Source organism: Tenrec ecaudatus, chromosome 1 (genome assembly GCF_050624435.1).
Source record: "Tenrec ecaudatus isolate mTenEca1 chromosome 1, mTenEca1.hap1, whole genome shotgun sequence".
NCBI lineage: Eukaryota > Metazoa > Chordata > Mammalia > Afrosoricida > Tenrecidae > Tenrec > Tenrec ecaudatus.
In genome coordinates this window covers 124,368,387-124,384,060 of record NC_134530.1, presented here as the reverse complement: position 1 = coordinate 124,384,060, position 15,674 = coordinate 124,368,387, and the positions used below count along the sequence as shown (strand labels likewise).

Sequence of the window (15,674 nt, the reverse complement as noted above, 5' to 3'; positions counted from 1 at the left end):
ACCGGAACTTCCTAGACAGCACCCAACAACAACATATGCAAAGGTGCTTCAAACAGTTCTTGGGAAAATTGCTCTCTTCCTTAATTCTATCTGTCCGTGAATTTTTTGAAGCCCCTTCATATTTTCACTCTCTACATATTAAGTAATGCTTCATATCACTGTAGCATTATCCTTAGCAACGTACGTGTGCTCAGGGGACTTCTGTACTACAGAACGTAATTGGCAGTCAGTCACGCAGCACACTACAGGAGGCTCAGATGATGGATGAAGATGTCCATTACCATGAAAGCTTGGAAAGCTGCCACTGACAACCACATTCCCCCAAGACCACGTTCACGGCTCCCTCCTCTGCTCCCCCTGCACTCGGCACATGCCTCTGTGACATCACTTCTGACCTCGCATCATTATGTTTACGTGTCTTTCTTCTTACTTGACAATGAGCTCCCTAAGGCAAAGACTGTCATTAGCAAGAGTTCAAGATCTGCTTGCTGAATCACCATTATTTACCCAAATAAGTAAATGTCCACAAGCTGAGAAGCTTTCGGAGCCTTGAAAACAACGCGCAGATCTGTCTTACTTTGGTCAGGATTTCATCAGCTAATTATTTTCATAAGTGACTTTCAGAGTTAGGCAAAAATGCATGGGTCTCTCAGACTTTCCCGCTTCCTAGTCCTCCCCACATGAATAAAGAGCACTGCAGTTGGTAACCGTACAACCATCTCTAGGGAGCCTGCCTGGTTCATAATGCTTGCCCATGAGTATTTCCAAAAGGGAAAAAAAAAAAAAGAAAACACAGTGCTTGTTATTTTATAAAACCATGCATATCAATTAAAAATCTGCAAAAACAAAAACCCTCACTGCCATCCAGTTGATTATGATTTATAGAGGCCCTGTGGGGCAGAGTAGAACTGCCCCTTAGAGTTTCCAACACTGTGACTTTACGGAGCAGATTGATTGACTACAGTTGTGGGAAGAGAACAGAGAGAAACTCAATAGCACCAACAAAGCCAGGGGCCTACTGTGGGACAAACCATCAATTGTCCATCTATCAGTTCAGGTTGAAGTTAAAGAAAATTAATACAAGTCCACAAGAGCCAAAATACAACTTTGAGTATATCCCACCTGAATCTGGAGAACATCTCAGGAATAGATTTGACTTACTGAATATTAATACCTGAAGACCTGATGAGTGGAGGGGTGGCATCCAGACCATCACACATGGAGAAAGTAAGAGGTCGTTTTTTAAAAAGGAAAAAAGTGACCTAAGCAGACTAAGTAACACTTTACAAAGAAATGTGCAAAGACCTGTAGTCAAAAGTCAATAAGGAAGACAATACCAAGCTCATCTCAAGCTGAAAGAGATGAAGAAAAAAACCCAAGGCTTGAGTTGTGCTACTGAAGGATTCTATGGGCAAAAATTAAACAATGCAGAAAGCATCAAAAAAATGGAAGGAACAGAGAGCAACAAGAAGAACTGGTCAATGTTTAACCATCTCAAGAAGTAGCATACGATGCAGAACTAATGGTGCTGAAGGAACAGGTGCAAGCTGCACTGAAGGTGTCGGTGCAAAACCAGCCTCCAGGAACCGATGGGTTACCAACCGAAAGAGTTCAAAGAGTCAAGAGTTCAAAGAGCCAACGAAGCGTTTACTTGTCTATGTCGGGAAATTTGGGAGACAGTACCTGGTCAAGTGACTGCAAGAGATCCTTATATACATACTCACTGCAAAGAAAGGTGACCCAACTGGATGCAGAAATTACGAAACAATATCATTAATATCGCATGCATGTAAACTGTTGCTAAAAATTATTCAAAAACAGTTGCAGCAATAAATCCACAGGAAGCTTCCAGAAATTCAAGCTAGATTCAGAAGAGGATATGGAATGAAGGCTTGTGTTTAGAGATGCCTGACGAAGCATAGCTGAAACCAGAAATACCAGGAAAAGGTTTACTTGGTGTTTTTCGGTTCTTCCTCTCCTTCACTGTGCAAAGGCGTTTGACTGTGGGGACAACAGCAAACTAACAAAATGTAAGTTTTCAAAGATAGGAGTCCATGCTTAGCGGTGCTCACGCAGAATGTGAACACAGACCAAGAGACAGTCATTTCAATGGATCAAAGGGTATACCACGTGGCTTAAAATCAGAAAAGGTGTTCATCCAGCCTGGCCCGCCAGACCTTGAGGACGATGTTCCCGATTAGAGCAGCCAGGCCACAGAGAGGACCACATGGCTGGCCCCACTATGAGACATGACGTCCCTCACTGACCCAAAGCCTTACAGGGGACAACACCGGAGACATAGTGTGGGAATTGCACCTGATCTGATCCCACCACACCGAGGCAAAACACTAAGGGCTACAACAGAACAGCAAGGGAACAAGTGACGAGGTCCCCAGGGAATGCTGAAGGTGAACTTAGGAGCCAGGGCGTGGTGCCCCAACAGACTGGACTGGAAAACACTCCTAAAGGCCAACAAACAGTCCTTGAACTAATTACAAGCTTTTCTTTCTTGTTGTGTTGTGTTTTTTTTTTTTGTCATTGGTTTGTTGTGGTGGTGGTTTTGTTGTATATTGTTGCTTGGTTTTTTAACGCTGTCTTGTTTTTTGTGCATGTTGTTTCCACAGGTCTGTCTAAATCAGATAGGCTCGATGAACAATCTGGAGGAGAAAACAATGGGACTGACAGTTCCAGGAGGATATGGTAGAGGGGGAGGAGGGGGTAAGGTAGTGGTGTTAACAAGCCCAGGGACAAGGGAACAACAAGTGATCCAAATCAGTGGTGAGGAGGGTGTAGGACGCTTGGTAGGGCATGATCAAGGGTAATGTAACCAAGAGGAATTACTGAAACCCAAATGAAGACTGAGCATGATAGTGGGACAAGAGGAAAGTCAAAGGAAATAGAGGAAAGAGCTAGGAGGCAAAGAGCATTTATAGAGGTCTAAATAAAGGCAATGTACATATGCAAAAATATTTATATATGAGGATGCGGAAATAGATCTATGTGGATATATTTATAGGTTTAGTATTAAGGTTGCAGAAGGACATTGGACCTCCACTCAAGCACTCCCTCAATGCAAGAATACTTTAAATGCAAGAATACTTTCTTCTATTAAATTGGCATTCTATGATGCTCACCTTCCCGATACAACTGCTGAAGACAAAGCGGGTGAGTAAGCAAATGAGATGAAAAAAGCTGATGGTGCCCGGCTATCAAAAGAGATAGCATCTGGGGTCTTAAAGGCTTGAAGATAAACAAGCGGCCATCTAGTTCAGAAGCAACAAAGCCCACCTGGAAGAAGCACACCAGCCTGTGTGATCACAAGGTGTCAAAGGGATCAGTTATCAGGCATCAAAGAACCTCCCTGATACAATTGCTGAAGACAAATGGGTGCATAAGCAAATGTGGCGAAGAAAGCCGATGGTGCCCGGCTATCAAAAGATATAGCATCCAGGGACTTAAAAGCTTGAAGGTCAACAAAGCCCACATGGAAGAAGCACACCAGCCTGTGCAATCATGAGGTGTCAAAGGGATCAGGTATCAGGCATCATCAGAACAAAAAATTCTGTCATTGTGAATGAGGGGGGGGGGAGTGCCGAATGGAGAAGTGGAGACTCAAGGCCCATTTTTAGGCCACTGGACATCCCCTTACAGAAGGGTCTCGGGGAGGAGACGAGCCAGTCAGGGTATGATGTAGCAACGATGAAATATACAATGTTCCTCTAGTTCCTAAATGCTTCCTCCTCCCCGACTATCATGATCCCAATTCTACCTTACAAATCTGGCTAGACCAGAAGATGTACACTGGTACAGATAGGAACTGGAAACACAGGGAATCCATCAGGGCGGATGATCCCTTCAGGACCAGTGGTGTGAGCGGTAATACTTGGAGGGTGGAGGGAGGATGGCTTGGAAAGGGAGAACCGATTACAAGGATCTACATGTGACCTCCTCCCTGGGGGACGGACAACAGAAAAGTCAGTGAAGGGAAATGTCAGACAGGGCAAGATATGACAAAATAATAATTTATAAATTATCAAGGGTTCATGAGGAAGGGGGAAGTAGGGAAAGGGGAAAAATGAGGAACTGATGCCAGGGGCTTAGGTGGAGAGCAAATGTTTTGAGAATGATGAGGGCAATGAATATACAAATGTGCTTTATACAATCGATGCATGTATGGATCGTGATAAGAGTTGTATGAGCCCCTAATAAAACGATTTTAAAAAAAGATAAAGTGTGCATCAGGACTGTATACTTTCATTATATTTTCAGTCTGTCTGCTGAGCAAATAATCAAAGACGGTGGACTACATGAAGAAGAGGGCGTCAGAATCGGAGGAAGGCTTATCAACAACCTGCAATATACAGATGACAATCTTACTTGATTACAGCAAGAAGGGCTTGAAATACTGGCTGATGAATATCAAAACCTTCCACATGGATTACAACTCAATGTAAAGAATGCAAAAATGCTCACCAACGGATCAATAGATGGCATTCTGACAATTGAAGATAAGATTGAAGTTGCCAAAGTGTGGTAGTTAGACAATTTCATGTCAACTTGATAAAAGAATGAAGGGGTGGCGTCTAGCCTGTCAGTCAGGTCACAGTCTGATGATCCCTCCTTGTGGACATGGTCTTCTCATGAGGATTCTGGTAACTTCGCTCTCTCATTTCTCTCATCAAAAGAGATGGTCCACTTTCTATCTCTCTGCTTTGACATTCCTGTTGACAGGCCACACGGAGCCATGCGGATGACAGCCAGCACTGAGATGCTTCCACTGCCACTGGATCCACAAGACTGTGATTATCCTGCCTTCAGCATCACAGCATGTGCTGCGTGAGTTTGAAGAGGAATTTATGGAGTAATATTGGATTTATGAGCTAATATCAGACTTACGGACTTGATCTGGACTGGGCTGAGATGTTTTCTCAATATACAATTGCTCTTTGATATAAAACTCTTTCTTATACCCATATAAATATCTCTGGATTTGTTTCTCTAGTCTACCTGGACTAACACACAAAGGATTTCATTTTACTTGGATTTACAATCAGTGCTCATAGAAGGCACACCCAAACTCATCGCCATCCAGTTGATTCCAACTCATAACGACCCTATTAACACAGGGAAGAAAGGCCTCCGTAGATTTCCAAGGCTTTTTAACGCTTTACGGTAATAGAAAGCCTCATATCCCACCCCCCAAGAGCAGCTACTGGTTTCAAACTGTTGACCTTGCAGTTAGGAGCCAAATGCATAACCAGGTCTCCTTCACTCAAAACAAGTCCAGGGTACATGACTTGATTTCTGGACTGCTGCTTCTTTGACCCAGCAGTCAAGAAGTGAAATGAGGCATTGCGTCGGGCAAACTTGCTGCACGAGACCTCTTTAAGTTGTTCGAGAGGAAGGCTGTCACTTTGAGGACTCCGGTGTGGCTGACTCAAGCCGGGATATTTTCATTCTTCTCATAGACTTGTAAAAGTTGGACCATGAGAAGGAAGATCAAAGAATTTGGTTTATTTGAATTATGATGCTAGTTAAGAACATGGAAAGTATCATGAACTACCAAGAGAACGAATTTATCTTAGAAAAAATATAGCCAGAGCGCTCCTTAGAAGCAAGGATGGCAAGACTTTGTCTCATGTACTTTGGACACATTATCAGGAGAGACCAGTTCTGAAAGGGCCATCATGCTTGTTGAAGCAGTGGGTCAACGAGAAAGAGGAAGATCTGTGACTAGATGGACTGACACATTGGCTGCAACAATGGGCTCATCCATAACAGTAACTTCTGTGAGGACAGGCAGTGTTTGCTTCTTTTGTCCACTGGGAAAAGTCCGTCTATCTTTGGCATCTTTTCTAGCTATCCCATGTTGGTGGAGACAAAGCAGTATCCTCGGTGCCCAAAAAACCCAAACTCACTGCCATGAAGTCAAGGAAGAACTGCCCCTGTGGGTTTCCCGGACAGTAACTTTACGTGAGTAAAAAATCCCATCTTTCTCCCGGGGAGTCCCTCGTGGTTTCTGCCTGCTGACCTCTCAGATAATAGTCCAACAAGTACCCCAGTTCCCCTCCAGGCCTCCTGTAGCTCCTTAGCAGGTAGGCCCAAATTAAAGGTAAATTACGGGGAACACCAGGTTATTGCTTCAGGTGTGAGCAGTTTTCTGACCAAAAACACGTTTTAAAATCCAGGATGCTGCACAGGGAGCCCTGGTGGTGTAGTTAGCCAGTTGTGTGTTGGGTTGTGATCGGCATGGACAGCAATTCGAAACCACCAGCAGCTCCTCAGGAGAATGACTGGACTTTCTACTCTGTAAACAGGTAAACAGTGACTGTCTGGGAAACCCGCAGGGGGTCACTGTGAGTCAGCATTGACTTGATGGCTGTGAGTGGTTTTGAGTACAGCTTGTATTCATAGCTCATGGTTCCCAAAGTACAGCCTTTGGTCTCAGCACCAACAACACTGAGCAGAAAAAAGAAAAAAATAAAAGAGGGTGGGGGGCAAAGTCTCAGGCTGAACCTCAAACTACTGAACTAGAAACCTCGGAGAGGGACTAACAATCAGTGTTATATGAAGTACTCCGGGTGACTGATTCACACAAATTCTAGGATCGGCGTTGTGGTCGAGATGGAAATTAGCTAGGTAAGCTAAGCTTGTTTTTCTTGTTGTAAACAGATAAAGCCGCATCCACCATAAGCAAAGGTGGACATCCACTAGGCTTACAAAAGTTAGAGACTTCAGTAGCGGCCACTTGTTGGATCCTCCTGGAGACAGGGGGTGCTGGCTGGCAGGGTAGGCGGGGGTCAAAGGGGGAGGGAAGCCAGGTTGCAATGGTTTTCTGCAGAAGCACTTCCTGTAAAATTGTTCGTCCCTCACAAGAAAGAGACCTCCAAGGCCCCAGACATTTGCCCTACTTTTCTTTCAATTCACTTTTATACCTGGTTTGTTTTTTTTAATTCAACATTGTAAGCTTGTGCAAATTCATGTAGGGTTCAGGACGCACGAGACGGGGATCCCCTCTGAACACGTCTGTCGAGCAAGTGACGCCTGTCCGGGTAAGCCGGGACACCTGGAGCCTCAGGGGCGTGCTCTCCGAGGAGGCGCCAGGCACTGAGTATTCAGGGCGAGCGAGCGGACTTGGAGCAGCGCGGGGAGCCCGGCGAGTGGCCCGGGCGGCCGGACTGGGGGGGCAGGGAGGGGAGTCAGCTGGGGGCGGGAGGGGGGCGGTTTCCCAGGCAGAGCAGCCATTGCTCCCGCCTCCTCCTACCTGAGCACATCTTGGCGGAGCTGCTCCGACACGGTCGCTTTCAGCCGGCGCCGCTCCCAGGACCCCTTCCTTTGCAGCCCCTTACTGCAAACTCCCGAGGACCCCAGAAACACGCCGGGGGGCTCCCCGCCCTCCCCACAGCGGGCCATCTTCCACGCGGTGCACCAGGGCCCCGCGGCCCACCGCTGGCCCCACTTTGCCGGCTCGGTAGCGAGAAGGGGGCGTTTCCTACCGGGCCCGCCGCTCCTACCCGAGTCCACCCCCTCTGGAAAAGGCAGCCGCCTCTGGTTTGTGGACGGTCCCTTAGGATAGGTATTTTCAGACGCTCCCTTAGAGTTCGCCTCACGTGACCTGGGAGGGAGTTGCGCGTGCGTACTAGCTCTGTTTAGCTCTGCCGCGGGCACCACCTCCCCCTTTCGCTCCTGTTTATCTAAACTTTAATATTCCCGTCGGCTTCCACTACGGCGCCTTCTTCTGTTTGCTTTTTTACGCTTCCTTGTTATCTATTCATGCTAATAATCATTTTATTTTTAAAAGCTTATTGCGAATCGGGTGATGGTGTAAAGACCGTTTATCGCTGCATCCAATAATCAACACACGTTTTGTTTCCTCTTATTGCAATCCCCTCAATGGATCATCGCGTGTCCCACTTCCTCCCCGTGTTTTGGGTTATCCCTCCTCCTTTCAGAGCCCTCCTGAACTTTGCCTTTGGGGAAATGCTGCCCTTTTGATTTTACATGGTTGATCATTCTAAGCGTGCACACCCACCTAATGTTATTGTTACCCTTATAAGGCCTATCCATTGTTTGACTGAAAATGAGCCGTGAGGGTAAGTTCCGTTTCAGACCTGAGGATTGACCAAGGGTCATAATCATAAAAGTGATTTTTGACCCGTGTCTTTTTGCCCCTTAAGACTGGTTTATTTTATGATTTTGAGTTTCGTTCGGCTATTGTATTCCGACTCTATTCAGGACCTTCCTGTGTGATCCCTTTCATAGCAGTTGGCTCTGAGAGCTAGCTGTGCCCTGTCTATTTCTTCCGGTCTCAAGGCCGTGGAGACTGATGTTTCCGTGGTCTGTTTGTCCCTTGGGCTAATTGTTTCCATGTGTCTGATTTTTCATCACTCTTCTCAAGAGTCTAGGAAGTCTGGGACCCAGACTAGTCTAGGGCCTAGACAGAAAGAGAATGGTGTCCAACTGCAAGGGGTCTGGGATACATGTCACTATATTTGCCAACAACAGAGACCAGGTTCATTTGAGAATTAATTAGTTCACTCCTGCAAGTGCTATGTTGGACTTCCATCGATCCACAAGGTTGACAATTAGAAACCACCAGCAGCTCCTCAGAAGAAAGATGGAGCTTGCTACACCCATAAACAGTTACCACTTATGGCTGGAAACTCAGGGGCAGTTCTACCCTGTCCAATAGGGTCACTATGAGTCAGCGTCCACTGGATGGCAGTTAGAGGTTTGTTTTGTTTTCCTGAAAGCACCGATAGAAGGAAAACAGCCAAGTTTCTCCTCTGAGCTGTTTCAGAGTTCAGTCCCAAGCCAGCAAGGTAATATGCATTAAACTAGGTAACAAGAAACAGGTGTTTTGGTTTTTCCCCACAACAATTACAGGGAGAGATTAGCAGGTGTTTTCAATGTCAATGGAAGAGATTCGCCGATTTTCACAAGATTCTCAGGATACAGATGATACTCTAAGAAGGCAGGTTTTTCGGTGATCATTAGGAAACTCTCTACACCTACATTTCTCTAGAGGCCATTAAAGCACTGTCCCCTGAAGCCTCGTGCATCCGTGTGTATCTAAACTGGCCGGATGTTTTTTAGTCTGGCTTTTCCAGACCACCGTGGAAAAGCCAGCCTATGAAACGTAAGGACCTGAACACGATGCTTCTAATCTGGCTTCTTATGTGAATAGAAGGAATTTTCCTGCAAGGAAGAGGGCTTATACAAACAAAATCTTCAATTGTGTTATATTTCTAGTACTTTGATGAACAGCAGACTAACTTTTCACCCTCAGGACCAGTAGTTTTAACTTCATTGACAGCTCTTAAGCTTTTAAAGCCCAGTCATTACTCACCAAAGTAGGATGTGTAACATTATCTTTGTGGACTGTGTTCTGCCAACTGACCTTAGTGTCCCCCAAGACTATGGTCATCATTCATTTTATTATTTATTTAATAGTCTTTTTAATATAGTTCATGTACCATACAATTCAATTGTTTAAATATATTAAAGAGAGTTGTGCATTCATGACCACAATTAAATTTTAGAACATTTCCTCCATTCTTGTATCCATTAGTTCCCCATTTTCCCCAATCTTTGCTGTCTTAACCCTAAGAAACTATTAATCAAGTTCTGCTTCTATAGATTTACTTATGGGTTTCATGGAAAGAAAGTCATTCAAAAATTAAACAATAACAGAATAAAATATTTTTAAAACCTCAATCCATGTAAATCATATAATCCGAAGTTGAAGGAGGGAATAGAATCAGAACCTAAATTGTGAGAACCTGCTTTGTAGAAGGCTATGGATGACAGTGGGAGCCCAAAATACATTTGTGGGAACTACATAGGAAATGAGGCTCTGCAGATCTCCCTCTATCCATAATAGAGGGATGGGAGGGAAGTTACTAAACAAAGTGCACTGGAGAGATGACTATAGCAGATCAAAATAATAAACCTGACTTGAACAGTTAGAACCTTGTCAGTTGATCCCTCCTCTGATACATGTTAGGCCTGATCTGGTTTCCAACATTTTCTGTATGTTTTGGTTTGTTCATATTGGGGTTTATCTCAGATGTGCTATGTCGTTGGGGGTCACCCTCTTGAAGTTGTGTTACATGTTTTTCTGTTCTTCAGTGTCTGATGCCCAGGATTGATGAACCTATAGGGACAGTGAGCAGAATGAGGGTTTCTGGGGAGGCGGGGATGGAGGGAGACAGTGGTGTTAGGGGGTGGGGAATGGGAGCTGATGTCAAGGAGTTTAGGAAAGAAAGTTTTGAAACTGATTGTGATAGCAAGTGTACAATATCTGTATTAACTCTCAATAAAATGGTTTGAAAAAAATACAAATAAAAACCTCAATACAAAAGATAGCAGAAAGTAATAAGAATTAAAAACAAGTTAAAAATTAGTCAAAAGGGAAAAATGGTAAGATGTTAAATTTTAACCAATCTACATCAGTATTAATCTATTTTCCAATGCACTCCATTTGACGCAAGACTATTCACCTCCCTGGTCAATGATGCAAGGACATTCAATGGAAGCTTAGTCTATGTGGGGAGTTTGGAAGTGGATTTTGTGCTTTCTCTGTCACCCATAGCCTTTTGCAACCCAGGTGCTCACAATTCAAACTCTAATACAGTTCCCTCCTGCAGTCTTGGATTTTATTGTTTACAATCCTTGGATCACACAGTGTGATGTGCTTCTTCAATGTGAACTTAGCTGATGCCTCACTTAGATGGCTGCTTGTTTTAAAACAAGGCTTTAAGACCCCAGGTGCTATTCTTTCTGATAGTTGGGCACCATCTGATTTCTTTTCTAAACTTTGCCATAGCACCTGTATCTTCAGTCATCCTTTCATGAGGATGAGCATTGATCAGGGCTTATGATTAAGTGTGAGCTCAAAATCCATTTGTATATATATGATTTATATATAGATAATATATGTCCCTGATCTACTTGAAAAGATAGCATTATCTGTTTCTTGAGAAATAAGTAATTTCCATAAAACACTTGGTAATTCTGATAATAATATCCTTAATTTAGCCAATTGTACAGAACTTAAAATGCCATGGAGAAAAGAAAAACATACATATAACGGAAAGCTTTTTAGACTACAACACGTGGATTGTTGACTTGTACAGATTAAAAATTTAAGCAATGAAATATTGTTTACAAAAACAGTGAGGGCGGTGCTTGCTTCAGCAGCACATATACTAAAAATAATGAGGGTTGGACACAAAGCCAAAGTCTCAGCCACGCTCATTTACTAAAACAAAACTATGTGTGCAGGACTGGGACACGTCCTAAAAGCAGCAGGGTATCTCAAAATAGCAAATACTTGATCGTCTTCAGTCGACAATTATTGAACACCCCCAAAAGCAAGAGATTTGCACCAAAGTCCAATGACTTCAAAACCCACTGCCTTATGATAGTGCGATTCAGTTTCTTTAACCTGCTGCCGGTGTGTTTAAGAAAAGACAATAGGGCCTACCTAAAATCAGTCAGAATAAGCTTCAGAGTTTCTTATGAAGGATGGTTTTTGAAGTTCCTGGGAAAATTCCATCGCCTTTTAATTTGTGTAATCTTTTATGGTGAATTAGGTAACACTTTTACATTTAAATGAGCTGATCGACGTTTCCCATTGAAAAATCCATACACGTTCTGATTGAATTACATAATTTCTTATCCCACTTCTTCCATTCCTTCTTCTTCCAAGCCTCCTGAACTTTGTCCTTGGGTAAACTCTGCCCCACCTCACCCCTTGACACACACTTGTAATGATTTTTAAATTGTAAATTAGGTGGGGGTAAGTGCTGCCTTTCTTATCTTAAATAGGTGAGTTCAATTCCAGATCTGCAGGGCCATAGGCTTAAGTGTCCCACCTGTCTGCATTTCTATTCTTCCATGAACTTTGTGAAGCTTGCTTGTAGATGCCGTGTAGGAGACTGCACCCAATCTTCATTCTGTTCCGCGTTCAAACTGCTCATTGATAGTCCACACATAGATCTTCGGAAGATATCCTCAAAACAGTTGCAGCAGTACATCAACAGGAAGCTGTCAGAAAGGCTAGCCGTGTCCCAAAGAGGCTGTGAAACAAGAGATGACTGACATCAGATGGATCTTGGCTGACAGCAGAGAACACCAGAAAGATGCTCTCCTGTGTTTCATGAGCTATGTGAATACACTCAACTGTATGGGTCATACGGACCTAAGGGAGAACACTGCAAAGAACAGGACTCTCAGAATATCACTGAGCTCACGTGGACTCTGTGCATAGACAAACGCAGTCATGGGAACAGAACAAGGGGATAAAGCATGGTTTAAAAGCAGGAGAAGCATTTTCCCTTTCCTGGATGTACCCTGTCCCTAATTACATTTGTATGAGGAGCAAATCGTCTGAGGAGTCGGACTCTGAGAAGAAAAGGATGCGTCAGGATTAGAGGAAGGCTCGGTCACAAACAGTGACTTGCAGATAACGCAACTTTGTTTGCTGAAAGCCAAGAAGACTGGAAGTACTTAATGATGAAGATCAATGATCATCTGAACCTCCATTTAAAGAAAACAACATTCCTGCAACCAGTAAACAGAATCATGATAAATGGGAAAAGATATTAATATTGCCAAAGATTTCATTTCACTTGAATCCACAGTCAAAGTCTACGGAGCCAACAGTCAAGAAATCGAATTGTTTTTATTTGCAATGAGTAATTGTGCTGCGAAGGTTCTCTAGAAAGTGTTAAAGGGCTAAGATGTCTCTGTGAGGGCTAAGGTGTGCCTGACCCAAGCCAGGGCATTTTAGTTGCTTCATAAACATGTGAAAAGTAGACAATGAAGAAGGAAGACCAAATAAAACTCGGTGCCTTTGTATGAGGAAGTGTATTGAATATAGTATATAGTCTACCATGGAAGGCAGGAAAACAAGCAAAATGTCATGAAAGAAAGACCACCAGAATGCTCCCTGGGAGGAAGAACCAGTCGCTGGAAAAGGACCTCATGCTTGATAAAAGAGGGGAAGACCGTGGATGAGGCGGAATGACACACGGACACAGGACACAGAGCTCAAACGTAGGAACCATGGGATGAGACGGTGGCCTGGGACTGAGCAGTGTTTCCATGTTGTGTGCCGGACCACTACACATCAGAACTCGCCCAAGGACACCCAACAACTCTTGAACTGTAGCTTAGCAAAGCCGTGAGATTACCTGCCAGTGCTTTTTATAGACAGGAACAGCATCAATTTTATGACAAGGGGACACGAGGTCACATGCAAGGAACAGAATCATTGATTGAGCAGGGAAATGGTGAGCTATAAAACTTGAAATATTTTGGCCTGAGAAAAATTGCTAGAAAGGAAATCATTTAAAAGCCTTTGGGTATTTATTATCTGATTGCCTCTGCCAAAAGCAGAAAGCTGAATTATATTTCATTTGCAAATTACTGTATGCTTAAGGGAAAGACTAATAAAATTTTCTTAGCAAAGATAAGGCTGAGAGGTAGCTGTTTCTTTAAATAACACCCCTTTCAAATAAAAGAGGCATACCACTTGTGGGGATTCTAACTCCTGGCTATCCCTTGTGTGTCAGAGCACAACTATGCTCCATTGAGTTGTTGGGTTTTTTTTCAACCCTTTAATTAGGACATAATCCAGACATCATTCCAGCTAATACATAAGTCATATCCAGAAGTACAATCCATTTCAAAACATTTTTTGTCTTCCTTCTTGTACTTCTTGATATTAGCTCCCCATTACCCCCACCCCATCCATCTCCCCTGTCATCCCCCCTGGAACCCTTGGTCTAGTTATTGTCTCTATAGATTCACCAATTCTGGGTTTCATATCCCCACCCCCAAAATAGAAAACTACATAGTGGAGATTAAGAAAGACTACCAACAATAATAAAACACAACAGAGACAAACCCATTTGTTAAACAAAAACAAGCCAGAAAATATTAAAAACCAGCACAAAGTGTGTCAAATAGGAGATCAAATGATAAGATTTTAACCATTTAAAGTCATGTTTATCATTTTAATCTATTGTATCCATCTCGACAATACACCCGGTCTGATACCAGTCTATTCTCATTCTTCGATTACGGTCAGAGGGAAATCACCAGAGACTTAGTCTCTGGGTAGATCCTGCCAATGCACTTTGGGCTTCCACTGTCATCTGTAGCCTTCTGCAATACAGAATGTCCCAATTTAAGCCTTGATACCGTTCCCTCCTTCAGATTCGGCTGATATCATTTACAACCCTTGAATCACACATGTTGGTGTGCTTCTTCCATGTGGGTTTAGGTGATGCCTCACTTCAATGGCTGCTTGTTTGATCCATTGAGGTTTTTTAAAACCTTTTTATTGGGGGCTTGGACAACTCTTATCACAATCCATATGTACATCCATTGTGTGTCAAGCACATTTGTACATTTGTTGCCCTCATCATTCTCAAAACATTTGCTTTCTACTTGGGCCCTTGATATCAGCTCCTCAGTTCCCCCTCCCTCCCCACTACCCCCTCCCTCATGAACCCTTGATAATTTATAAATTATTATTATTCTATCATGTCTTACACTGTCCGATGTCTCCCTTCGCTGACTTTTCTGTTGTCCGTGCCCCAGGGAGGAGGTCCACTGAGTTTCTAATGCTGTGACCCTTCTCTTGTGGATTTCCGGCCTTTCCCCATACACCTCCGCAGACTCAAGCCTCCAACCTTTCTACTACCACTGAGTAGCTTAGCTGTTTACAACACCTGGGCCTCCAGCATAATAGCAAATATATCTATTTTTAATTTAAATCATTTTATTGGGGGCTCATACAACTCTTTTCACAATCCCTACATACATCCATTGTGTCAAGCACATTTATACATTTGTTGTCCTCATCATTCTCAAAACATTTCCTTTCTACTTGAGCCCTTGGTATCAGATCCTCATTTATCCTCTCCCTCCCCACACCCCTTCCCTATGAAACCTTGATAATTCATAAATTATTATTATTTTGTCATGTCTTACACTGCCCAACATCTCCCTTCATCCACCTTTCTTTTGTTTGCTCCCCAGGGAGGGGGTTTTATGTAAATCCTTGTAATAGATTCCCCCTTTCTACCCTACCTTCCCTCCACCCTCCTGGTATCACCACTCTCACCACTGGTCCTAAGGATTCCTTGTGTTTCCAGTTCCTATCTGTACCGGTGTATGTCCTCTGGTCTAACTAGATTTGTAAGATAGAATTGGGATCATGATAGTGGGTTGGGGTGCGGGGGATCATATAAGAACTAGAGGAAAGTTGTGTTTCATCATTGCTACACTGCACCCTGACTGGCTTGTCTTCTCCCCAAGACCCTTCTGTAAGGGGATGTCCAGTTGCCTACAGATGGGCTTTGGGTTCCCCCTCATTCACATTAATATGATTTTTTTTGTTCTTTGATGCCTGATACCTGATCCCATTGACACCTTGTGATCACACAGGCTGGTGAATAGCAAATATTTAATGATAAGGATCCCAGGTGGTGAAACTGTTATATACTTTGCTGCTGGAAGAAAAGATGGCGCTCCACCCCCAGCCCACAGCTCTATGAGAAAAAGACCAATTGATCTACTCAGAGGATCACAGTCTAGGGTCCGTTTTACGCTGTCACATGGGGCCACTGAGTTGAAAATAGAACTAATGCCACCTAACA

At 43.5% G+C, this 15,674-nt stretch overlaps 1 protein-coding gene across 2 annotated transcripts in view; it reads right to left on the bottom strand.

The window, feature by feature from the left end:
- Positions 1-7,552, bottom strand: part of BTBD8 (BTB domain containing 8) — a 99,799-nt gene extending 92,247 nt beyond the window's left edge. For both annotated transcript variants that reach the window (XM_075558397.1, XM_075558389.1), the window contains exon 1: positions 7,265-7,552. In XM_075558397.1, the coding sequence (XP_075414512.1) occupies positions 7,265-7,413 (149 nt within the window). In that variant the 5' untranslated portion in view covers positions 7,414-7,552. The remainder of the gene's footprint in view (positions 1-7,264) is intronic.
- Between the last annotated feature and the right edge of the window lie 8,122 nt (positions 7,553-15,674).